At 33.9% G+C, this 12,490-nt stretch overlaps 1 protein-coding gene across 1 annotated transcript in view; it reads right to left on the bottom strand.

Annotated features, from left to right (window-relative positions):
- LOC124632140 overlaps window positions 1–9,312 on the bottom strand; it is a 28,240-nt gene extending 18,928 nt beyond the window's left edge. Inside the window, exons 1-2 of the mRNA XM_047166827.1 lie at window positions 9,178–9,312; window positions 253–428 (exon numbers count right to left, since the gene is read on the bottom strand). Of these exons, the coding sequence (XP_047022783.1) occupies window positions 253–428; window positions 9,178–9,201 (200 nt within the window). The 5' untranslated portion in view covers window positions 9,202–9,312. The remainder of the gene's footprint in view (window positions 1–252; window positions 429–9,177) is intronic.
- Window positions 9,313–12,490: the final 3,178 nt, after the last annotated feature.

Below are 12,490 nucleotides of genomic sequence, written 5' to 3'. Positions count from 1 at the left end.
CTAGTGAATAGAAAACAGTGTTGAAATTCGAAAAAAAAAAACTGTTGTATCTCTTTCAATATATGAAAAGAGACTGCTATATCTCTCAGGTCCAAAGGCCAAAGGTTTTAAAATATCAACTTCATTTATTTACCAAAGGCACTAAAACTAAGTATATAACGATGGCAGAGCCAAGCAAGTGAGATAGGCAACAGTAGAGATTCATGATAAGTAATCTTCTTAATGGGCGTAATATAAAGTAATGCATCGTACCTCATGATCTCTTCAGCTGCTAACCCTTCAGCTAAAGCTTCCAGTTGCTGTGGTGACATTCTGCTGATGGCCGCCATGTCGATGATGTCCAGATACAGTTGTGGGTTCTGTGAAGGTGATGGCGACGGCGACGGCGCTGCCAGCGATGACGCCAGGCACGCCACACATATCCATAACTGCAAAGATAGATCAAGATCAGTCAAATCGTAATATAGTAATTATATTACAAGTGCGAAAGTTTGCTAGGATATAGGTATGAATGTTCGTTACTGTTCCGCGCAGACGACTGAACGGATTTTGATGAAACTAGGCTGTAACATAACTCATATGAGAAGAATATATGTACCTATGTATACTGCTGGCAGAAGCTAGTCTATTCATAAAATGCAGTAGGACCCTCAGAAGCATAATTCTTAACGTTCAAAAGTATGTTCTATTACTTATTTTTCACCTAAAGCTATTACCTTGTCGTAGTTTATCACACTCGTGTGTTATGACTGCAACAAAAGTCAGTGCTCTTTTGTTACATCACTTACGGCGGCTAAGTACGAAGATGAAATGTTGATCATAAGCATTGTCACAGAATGCTAAGCTACTCTAAATAATTGCTCACATAAAACATGTAACAAGCAGCGGTCGGCGCAACACGACGAGAATAAGACTTAAACAATAAATTGCGTAGGAAACCATAACGTTGTAGAACTTAATACGTCTTGTTATAGTTTCCACATTTCCAAACAATTTAAGCAATTGGTAAGTAATATAAAACAATAGGTATATTGTTAGAACAAGATATGATTACGGCGATAGCGCGCAGGCACGAACCAAGCCTTGGCAGTGAAAAGCGAAAGTTTTTATGCGCGCGCGCCGGTGTGACGTCACCCGCATGGTTCCGCTTGGGCCACGACGCCGTTACTTCTTGCGCCGGAAGCGATGAGCCAGAGACACAATTTTATTAAGTAATGAATTCTTCTTGGAAATTGGATAATATCTACCCATTTGTTAACCTTTTCAATTTTATTTTTCATTTTCTAATTTTGTTTGGATTTAAAACGTATTTAAATCTTTCTGCTTTTTAGAAGTCATAAATATACCAGGTTATGTTCAATGTAAACTTTTTATAATATTACACCACACTAAATAATATTTTCATAAACAGTTTAAAATCGCTCTCTTCGTGGCCCTGAGGTTATTTACATAATATATGAATTCTAACATTCGAATGTCAACATGATTGAAAAACTATGTAAACAAAATTTCTCTGACTTCTAGTAGGTTTCGTTTTTAGTGGAGAAATTCACCATCTTTAGACCGGTTTTATTTGTTAAACATTGACATTGACTTCCTGACCAAAACTGGGTCAAGCTTTAAGAAAGAATCAAAATTTAAGATCACGAGATAACTAAAGTCTTAGACTAATACGATTACTCAGAAAAATGCATAATCTCTATATCGATAGATCTAATAAAACCCTCAATTGAGCAACATACAGTTCCCGCTATAAACTTTGCATGTCACTGAAAAACACATACTTGACTCCCTCCCCTATAATGTTGGAAGTATACGCTAAGTAGATGCAAAAACCACGCAAAACGGAAGTTTATTTTTTAAAGTGTCTGTTATCGGCGCCGATGTGTAAAATTGGAATGTTGCTCCTCCAACCGAAACAGACAAGTCTAGAGTTTTGAAACAAACTATGTGTTACAGATAAACGGTTATAAATAAACTCGAAATATTAAGGAACATTTTGTTTCTATTTACTGTTTACATGTGTATGATCTTCGCGCTTCACCTTAGTGAGATTTGTAAGATGTCACGTAATTAATGGACCTCTAAGAGCAGATATCAGATGGACTCGATTTAGCATACAGTTGCATAAAACACCCTTTACCAGCCCAGAAACATGCATACCCGATTTGATTTAATAAATTAACTTTTATCGGAAAATAAGGTCAAAGACCAGTGTTTTCTTACAAACCGGTAATGTCATCTTCCAATTTCACGGTTGTTAAATAGTAACGACTACCTACTTATAAATATACGCGTAAAATGTGAAGACACGCCTTCTTGTTATACTATGCGTAAAGATACGACAATCTTCGAGACATGGTGGTAGTAATTAGCGACATTTAATTTCCTGTTTGTCGGTTGTAGACTTTAGAAAGAGCTTGGTATGTAGGTCTTTCATATTGGACCAGAACAAAGAAAGTACGCTTATTTCATTGTGAAATATCATTTTTATGGAGATTCAAATAGACTCTCCTTTATGATCATTTTGATTAAGAATTTTGGTTTATTCTACATTTCTATAAACTGGAAGAAAGTTTGCAATGTGCTTATGCACATAACACACTTTTCTTAACATCGATGTCTGAATCAGTTTGGCAACTAAATATCTACCAAGCTTGATATAAAAAAAAACATCACTGCACTCTGTATGCCTAGTAGCTGGTATCAATGTTTTACAGGAAAGAAATTATACCTACTTTCTTAGAACGGTTAAGGAAGACGTCATCCAGATAAAATTTTACGTAGAACAATAACCACCATGACGACTAATGACTGGTTGTTAATCAGGCCAATAAACCAATTTATCGTGTACGCACTTAGAGAATTAGCGACTTTAAAGGAAACTGTTCAATTACAGGCCAACGAGTGCTTATAAGTGTCATACCTACATGGCAATTTGAATGCAGTGGAGCATCATAATAGCATATCGGTACCAACCATTTCCTTTTAAGACATTTTTTATTTCAAACAATGGGCGTCAAAGAATGATTATTATGTCGTAATGTCGCGTCGCTTACATAAAACTTTTACACTATAAAGTATTTTGAAAAAAAAAGAACTTGGGAAATATAAGAAGGCTGCCACAAAAAGCGCGTAGGTTACATTTGGAAAACGAATGTCGTAAAGGTTGTAGAAAGTCGTCGTGATGTCAATGTTTGATCTTTGATCTTCTCGTTTGTATGGGATGAATTCAACGCTGTTTTGGTTAACTTGTAAAATTAGTGAACAACTATTGTTGATAATAGGCATCTTCTTTGTTTACGAAAGGAGATTAAGAATGAAAATAGTCAACAAACTACACTCACTTTGTAGGCTTAAGTCAACACACTGTAGGTTAACAAAACACACTACCTATTTGTATGTTTTTATTTATTACATACATACACGTTTGAGCTGAGATTATTACCTATCATAACGCATTATACCCACAATGAACATTAAAAGAGAAATTATGGCACTACAGGATGACTACTCTATATAATCTTACATTATTACACATAGCTTAATCGAAGGAAAGTTTAATATTCGTAATAAACGCCTAACTTGTAAATGGATAATAATAATCTATCTAGAGGAACACAGAACAGATTCCTAAACATGCAATCATCTTTACTCGTAGGTAGACTAACTTATGCTTATTATTACAATTTATTGACTTATAACCGACAACATTTTGAAACAGTTCAACTGTGAGCACGTTCTTAGTTATATTTGTGATCATTGAATTAATACAAGTAATAAAGATGGCACTAAAATCGAGCGATTCCAATCAGTATTCCTGAACTTATATCCATCGTATAATAATTTCCGTAAATGTAGTGACCGCAATTAGACATAACATCTTTCTAGATCTTCATTAATTTCGCAAACTTTTCCTTATAAAGTGACGCAACACTGTCGAATCAGAGAGCACAAATTCAACGTGAGCTGTTAAATAATATACTTAATTAATGTTAGTTGTTTAAACCGTATTGTTACGTACTCGTTGCGAAGATGTTATCTGTAATCTAGAATCAGGATCCGGCAGAGGTTGCAGTTGCCGCAATATTATTTCTGGAAATACCATGTGGCCACGTAATCTTAATGAAAGCTGCATATTCTTTCCTCTAATGTTTCAAGATTGATGTTGGGTACATCTAGTCGATTTTTAATTAGTCGATATGTTCATTTGCCCGATTCTTTCGCCAATTTTGTACAATAATAAATCGACATTCACTTGGAGTCATTAAGAGCGCTTTTAAAGTTCGCGATAGGAAGCACCTTTCGACGGCGGCGGCAACAGCACTGTCATTAACGGGCGTGTATCGCAAACCGGATTGTCTGTCAGAAAAACAGCAGACTACTTTCTTTCCTTCTCGAGTCTGGTCAGCCAGAGGGTTTTAATATTTATTTTATACTTTTACTCATCGATTATAAGAAATATAGAAAAGTATCGCTACACAAACTTCATTCGTTTTCTTATTGAAAGTTTAGATCTATTACGTAGGTACGATTTGTACCTACTGCTACACTTGTCTAGTGCTGGGAATTTCAAAAAACAGTAACACATTGTAAACAAAATCAAAAAACCCAACATCTGGATTGTGTTTTTCACATCCGAAATAGACTAAATATTTGCTATTGTTTAAAACAATAACAAACAAAAATGACAGTGTTATTATATCACAGTCGAGCTTCAAACTGTTATGCAGTCTAAACCAGTTCAAAAGTGTGCTGAAATGATACAATCATTTAACCAGTTTGAGTTAACCGTTTTACGGGTGACAAACAAACGCATTGTTTAGGTTTTATTCAATTTGAGAGAACAAGTCTTAAAGGACATCTAGTTTTCATATTATTCAATCTAGTCATGTACAGTGTATTCAGCTTCATGAACTAACACTAAGATAAAAATAAAATTAATTTGTTTTACTATCGTACCAAACAGCAATTAGAAATACTTAATGTGTTATTGAATGTAATTATAATGCATTTAATAAAACGTTTCCTCAGTGTACGGTTCTCGTAGGGGTATCAGAATTTGAGCTCTCTTGGTGAAAGTTGGAGTGCAAGTCAAACATACGCAGGCACTGGCTGCACTGCCGTGTTCGTTGTGATAATAACATAACTGCATATTATGGTGCATGTCTATTTCCTTGTGGGTTAAGTAGTACTAAGTGTCAATAGTCCTAGAAAAGATCATGTAAGATGGAAATTTTAGGTAGTTTCCCCGCAAATAATTAAATTTTCATCGTCAATGTAAAGTTTTATGTGTATTTACTTTTGTAAAAAAACATTAATTCATTATAATTAGTAGAACAGTACTAAAATGTATACCTAACTATTGATGTCCATAAAGTAAGTCATTTATGTTTTCCTACAGAGTCAGGTTTATGTGCACTTTCCTTAAGTTACGGATGAATGGTGTTTGTCTACCGAAACCGTGTCAAAAGGCAAATTGCCTTCAACCGCAGTTTGTAACGCATATGACATGCAGATCCGGCACACGAAATACATACTTTGTTGTGTAGAGAACACATTTGTCATATTTATCATTAAAATTTTTATCATTTATTTGTTTAAAGAAAAAACAATTGGTTTACTTTTCCTGTTTAGTATTTGTCCTGTAGTTAGATTCCCCTTTAAAAGTTTATGACTTTTTGCTATCGCTGCACAGAACATTAGAACTACAAATGGCGATGGATATGGGCTATTGTTTTTAAGTTTGAAATTAGCTATTAATTTAAAGGACATATTTCATCATATTACTGCCTGTTATGCAAGTATTATCGTTGACCTAGGGCCAAATGGGTGGTCAAACTCTGCGAACAGCTTTATTGCCACTAAAGAGAGAAGACAATGACTTATTGACACATATTTTCATGGTCCTAACGGTCACAAAACATTCCAAATTAGAACCTTCTTGAAATAAAGTTTGTAATGTTGAACAAAGCAGGTTGCTACAAAGTGTCATTATTTTCTGAAAAAAAAATCTGCTATGGTATATCGTATGTTGAAAAGGCTTTTTATTGTGTAAATATTGTTTACAAGCTCAGTCAAACACATAGGACACTTTCTAGCAATAAGTCTGTCCGGACTAAATATAGTAATGTTTATAATTTGGCTGACACCGGACGGCGGCAGTCAGAAAGCAAAACGGCTTCACTTTCAATATAGTGTTACGTTACATGTCAATGTCCGAACGTGATCGAGATTATAGGTGGCCTCTGTGCAGGTTTCTTTGAACATCGTCATGTTGTGTGACATAAAGCCACAAAATCGTAGGAATATTTTTTTTAATTGTTCTATATCACTAGGAAATATGAAATCACTAGAACATTGCTCACAATATGCATTTTCCGCATGCTACCGAAACAAAACGTGCCTCTAACCTGTCGTTTCTTTTTCACGTTCAATTTAAAATTGTTCAACATGGGACTGAAAAAGTTGATAGTGTGAAAATTCTTCTAGTTTTATTTACTTTGTTACAAATGTTTTTTTTTAATTTAAACTGGCTCGCGTCTTCTGAAGATACTATGAAATGTACCTTCACTATCCACCAAATAAGGCTTGCGACAGTTGTAAGATAAAAATTAAAATAATTACACGCAAGTGTATGACATTTTGGAAAATTTAAATTGTTGCAGATCCGTAGAGTAGGTCATCCACGAAATATCAAAAATAATTTTGCAGATTGCTACGGCCGTAAAAGTAAAGCCATCTAAATTACGCAATACAGTGCAAAATGTTGACAACTTGTGATCGAAACTTCACTATGTAGTTCTTTACGGAGAAGACTTACTTGTCTCTTAACGTGACGTTTCTAGGTAATACGTACGTAGGAGACTTTGTATAATAAAGTCTGAAACCGAAAATCCGCCTTGAGCAAGCGTAGCGATACTTAGGTACATACAACTGATAAAGTATTTGACGTACTAAAAATATTCATTAATAAATATAAATAGTTATTGTGGTTAACATTTTATTATAAATACTTCCTCTTATTCATTCATGATGTAAAGAGAACTCATATAATGTGCATGAAGTTGCATTAATGAGTCATTGGAAGTAAAACTTGCTTTAGTTTTGTACGTAAGTAATATATACTTACTTACTAAGGTTACAGTTCAACGCAAACTTAGGTTTCATAAGCTATAAGCAATAATATGCCTTATTAAAATTCCTACTAAGTACCTAATATCTTAGGTTTTACGAGTCAATCTTTTCTTAATTAGGGTTACTGACCCAAAGCTTATTTTAAAACTAACAAATGAATTGGCTTCTCAATAATAATTACCTATTATTTAATTTGTGAACCGTCGCGTGTGTGGTATCTCTTTTTCCCACCGAATTCAGTGTTCAATAAACATGCGTTCCACTATGATTAAGTTTATTTCAGATAGGGATCTGACTTATAATTGCAATGTCCTATAATTTATGCCTAGACAATAAAAGTTATGAGAATATGTTTGAGTCATGAGACCTGAACTTCAAGCCTTGGCACAAAATCTGACAGAATTGCTCAAAATCATACTTTACGATCGTTGCAATATTAGATATAATGGTAACTATTTATAGCGGTTCTTTGGGACTTAAATTGACTGGTTCTTATGTTGTAAGCATTGCAGTTTGATATGAAATAGGCTTATGTCCATTAGGTACAGTCAAGTAGACCATCTCTCGTACATAATTGCATGTGATCGATTAATCTAACCAAGTCTTACTGAGGTCTTACTCAATTTCATGAAAGATTGTCTAGTTGAATATTGTGGGGAGTGTTTCAGTTTATGTACAAAATAATATTATAAAGAAATTGTTTCAGTATATAATAGTATAAAGCTGAAAAGAGTTTGCTTGAAACGTTATAATTTTTGTGGTATCTACTATCCTGTTGGTGTTTTTTTAACTAACTTAATAAGTAGTGTTACTTTAATTTAGCAGAAACCATCCATGCAAAAAGCCTATTGTGCAAAGTTATAGTTTCTAAGAAACTTAAAGCAATAATTATTATCTACGCATACAACTTAGTGATAATTATTGATTTTCTTTTTTAGTTACGAATTCCCGGATTTGTGTTCTACATACATAATTATGGTATTTAATTAATCATATGTTACTTATTTTATGACGCTACTAGTTTCTATATCTACAAACTTCCTTTTCCTCTTTCAGTAATGCTAGGTTCGAAACTGGCAACTACTTCGTGTTTCCGAATCAAAGTAGCTTATAGCAGTCCTCGATAAATAGGCAATGTAACACTGAAATAAATGTTAAATTATAGTCACGTAAAAAATGCCATTGATAGACAAGCGATTCTCATGTTAATCAGTCGTTCGACCACAAGATCAATAAGACATCTGTTCTGCATGTTGTTAACATAAGTCTGACACGCAATGTACTACCGCGGACTATTCCGCCTGACCACAGGTGATTTTTTACGTTCAAAATACTACAGTTATATTCAAAGAAAACTCTTTATATATTTAAGACTAGGAAAGCATAATATCATTCATTTAGGTCATTAGGATAAAACGAGAAAGTATTTTTTTTCTAATGTATAAGCAAAAAGGGAACCTATCAGTGACCAGGCACAATTGCCCGCGATAGTACATAGAGCCAATTGACACGCAAATGCCATGCGTGTGCTACCTATTTACTTAAAACAATACTCTATTACTTAAAGCGATATAAATATTGACTATCGTTTTTTTAGATTAACTCAATTACCCGGTGAGAAATTAATTACCTTCTATCAGTTTCAATTTTACTTGTTTTCTTTATTACAACAATGAGTATTTCTCACCTTTTTTCTTCTGCACCATTGTGCGAAAAGGTGAAACTTGTCAATAGTTGAAAATGGTTTTTTAAACACACAATACCTTCGAATCATACCGGTATTTAGTGATATCATTTAACCATATTAGAGCGAAAAAACATTAACATAAAGCATGTGCAAAAACATGATATTATTAAGTACTGCTTTACTAGAAAAACCCGTCTGATATTTTGCAAACTAGTAATTCCCAATAAACCGCAATCATAATTGTTATTGTAAAGTACATATTTACTGCGTTGTGAAAAATATCGGTCAACTGTGCATGGTTTTTTTTAATGAGTGATAACTACCACCATGTAGGTAATGTAAAAAGTCCTTACCTTTAAATTACGTGTGATCATCATCCTGCACAAACAGACGGCGAAAGTCACTTATCACTTGCACTGTCACTCAAGCAACCACCAAACACTTGATATACTTAATTTGGTATAAAATTATTCCACAAATTATGTATGTAATAATGAGCACTAATATTTTGTTTATATTTTATCCCGGGCTAGAAAAAAATGGCGGTCAGGAATATGTTTGTAGCGCGAGTTTGAATGCAACTTTCGCGCGCGTTCACTTAGACGTCTCACTCTCACTGGCCACGGCGCCGAGTTTTCTTTTTATTTAAACTTACAATCCCCTCTATCGATTGTGAATTATCGCATAATGTCTCGTTATCAATACGAATTCGGGCCGGATGCTTCGCGATTAAGGATCTTGTTAAATTAAATAGTACTTGGTCTTCTTTCTTCTGCCCCCTGTTTTATTTCACAATTATGATTTGAGGAGAGAAAAGTAGATTAAAGAAATGCGGTATAACGTAAGAAAAAGAGTAGATACAAATCAACATGTTGACTAATGCCCGGATCCTACAGATTAGAAATGAGGTAACTATTGGTTTTTTAGCCATTAAAAAATCTTCCACCCGAAAGTAATTTTAATGGGCATAAAAGACTTCAACGCGTTAGCTATCGTAAGTTTATAATGGAAAATTACTTTGCATAAGTAGGTCGATCGAAGTTGTAAGACTCTAATTAGAATTGGCGTTGTAAGATGTAGATGACGATAACTTCAGAAATGATGTCTTATATATTTGTAAATGATGATTTCAGAAGGTTACTAAGTTTAGTAGTTTGTGTAATAATTGCATATCCAATATGCACATCTGGAATGATGAAGTCAAATACGTAATTTATTTATTACACCTTTTTATTTTAATAACATATAAAGAAAATATTTATTCACTACTACATGGTTTGCTTATGTATCACAAGCGTACCTATCAAATGAGTACAGACTTGCTTTTGATGCTTCGTTCTATTTTTAAACACTATGATACCTACACGTACCTGTTTATAGATTTCATGGAAATTTCTAAAATAACCAACCACAACTATTTGGTTATTTCAGAGGGTATTTAAATATCCCGGTTATGAGGTTATATTATTGTCCTAAACTCGGGCCTTTCCGTTTGCATAAAATTTGCCTTTGCATAGTCTATTTATAATATACCAAACAATGGATATAATTAATTAGTTCGTAATAAATACAATATTTATTTTTAAGAGAAGTGTTGGGATTTCTTGAATTTCAGCGCCATTTACCAACCACAAAACGCTAATGGGCAGGGTTGCCATCAGGATGCGTAGTTAGAATTCTAAACGCCATTGTTTCCAACATTGACAGTTTTTTTTCACCCTGTTACTAAAGACATAATATTTTTATTCCTACGCACATCCAGAGACAGTATAAGATAAGCATTTTTATTTTTCAAATAAGGTATTTAAGGTATTTCCAATGTCTCAGTCTCTTTCAACTACAGTTAGCAAATTCGTATAGATGCAATAGGGGATATTGCGACTGCGAATGCATCATGTTCTTATTTTGTGCCGTGAATGATTTATAGTACCTATGTAACACTATGTTTACCAGTCAAAAAACTATTCAGGAAGCGTTAAGATATATGCACCTAATGACCCCAATCCCATTTATTGCTTTTCACATAAGTTGTGCACTAATCACGCGTGATAGACGATTGTCGGTCAACCAACTTGCAACATGCAGTGAAGGGATGCTGCCTGATGTTACATTATACTCACAGATACCTGGTTTGTTTCGACATTTTATACCAAGAATTAGATAATAGTCGCATGGACTTTAACATTGTAAGGAAGTCTAAAATTAAACATACGTAATTACTGTTTATGTTTTTTTTAATGGATTTGTGTAATCGTGCTTAACATTGGGTTATTTTTAGAATTATGAAATTGAAACTTTGTAATTTACTATACGGCACATCTGAGTAATAAGCTTTTTTTGCATTACATTACAAATTGAAGTTGACTCTCCTATGTAAATATTGGCTGATTTTGTACAAGTGAATGGGACTAGTTCTGAACTTAGCTGAAGCTGATTAGCTGAGTTTAGACAGTAGGTAATGTGTCATCAAAATATAATGTTGATATATCCTTTTGGTATTTGTAGTTACCTACTGGGTGCATTGTGATGGTGGAGATACACCTCCACCATCACAATGCACCCAGTTCAACTAATGTAGCATGATTGGCAGAAAACGAGGGGTAGGGTATGTAGGAATGAATTTTGTCAATCAGTGGATAAAAGTAATAGCCAAGATGTCTTTTGCCGCGCATCTTCCATGCAGTTTAATGACCCTATAATATATTATTAGTATACATTACCACTACACTTTGCAATCAAACTTACAACATTAATGTTTATTACTTCCAATTGCAGTTGCATCTATTGATTTATAAAAAAAAGACTAAAATAATAAGAGATGTGATTTTTATCTTTGTTTGGCTAAACGTAATAAAGTTGCGAAGTATTAAAGTTACATCACCCATCATAAATGTATTTATAAGTTTGACTGCAGCTTGAAAAGAATGACATACATGATACAAGTGCTTTGACATGTAGTGACCACTCAATTTTGTTGTAGTGACTAATTACCATAAGTCATTGTATTCATCGGAATACTCATTAAAGGAGAAATAATCCTCAAAAATATTAGCCATATAATTTTCAGATGTTACGGTGTTATATTAGATTTTTCCTGTATATAGCGAAGTTGATAGATATTTATTTCAAAATCTCTTTCGACCTTTTGAACGCTTAGACACGAAACTATATAGATACCTAATCAAAACGGAACCCTGACTGATCTTTTTAGGGGACCTGACCTATGACCTAATTAGCCAAAAATTTGAACAAAATAAAGCATAAATGTTGACATTTCAATAAAAGAGACTTCGGTCCGGGTGTACAACCGGGGTGTAGCCGCCATTGCACAACGGCCCACATTCAGTGTTATCTAACCCGGCATCCTACAGCGCGTCCGTCGATCTGCGTAAGAGTGGATCGAGCGCGAATTTCATTGTAATACATCGACTATATGCAATGGGCTTCGTTGAGGAAAACTTTTATTGATACCATATCAATTAACTTTTTCCTTTCGTTATTATGGTAATATAATTTTATTGGATTTCAAATGTAATTTATTTTACTGGATTAAACGATTGCTTACCGTTGGCGATAATTGCATTAAAGGTAAGCAGATACGCAGAGCGACTTTGCTAGTAATTTTCTGTATAATTTTTTTCGAGTAGTGTTTGTTTCTGAAAACGT

This window comes from Helicoverpa zea, chromosome 7, assembly GCF_022581195.2.
Source record: "Helicoverpa zea isolate HzStark_Cry1AcR chromosome 7, ilHelZeax1.1, whole genome shotgun sequence".
Lineage (NCBI taxonomy): Eukaryota > Metazoa > Arthropoda > Insecta > Lepidoptera > Noctuidae > Helicoverpa > Helicoverpa zea.
The sequence above is the reverse complement of the archived record's forward strand: the minus strand, read 5'-3'. Positions and strand labels throughout refer to the sequence as shown.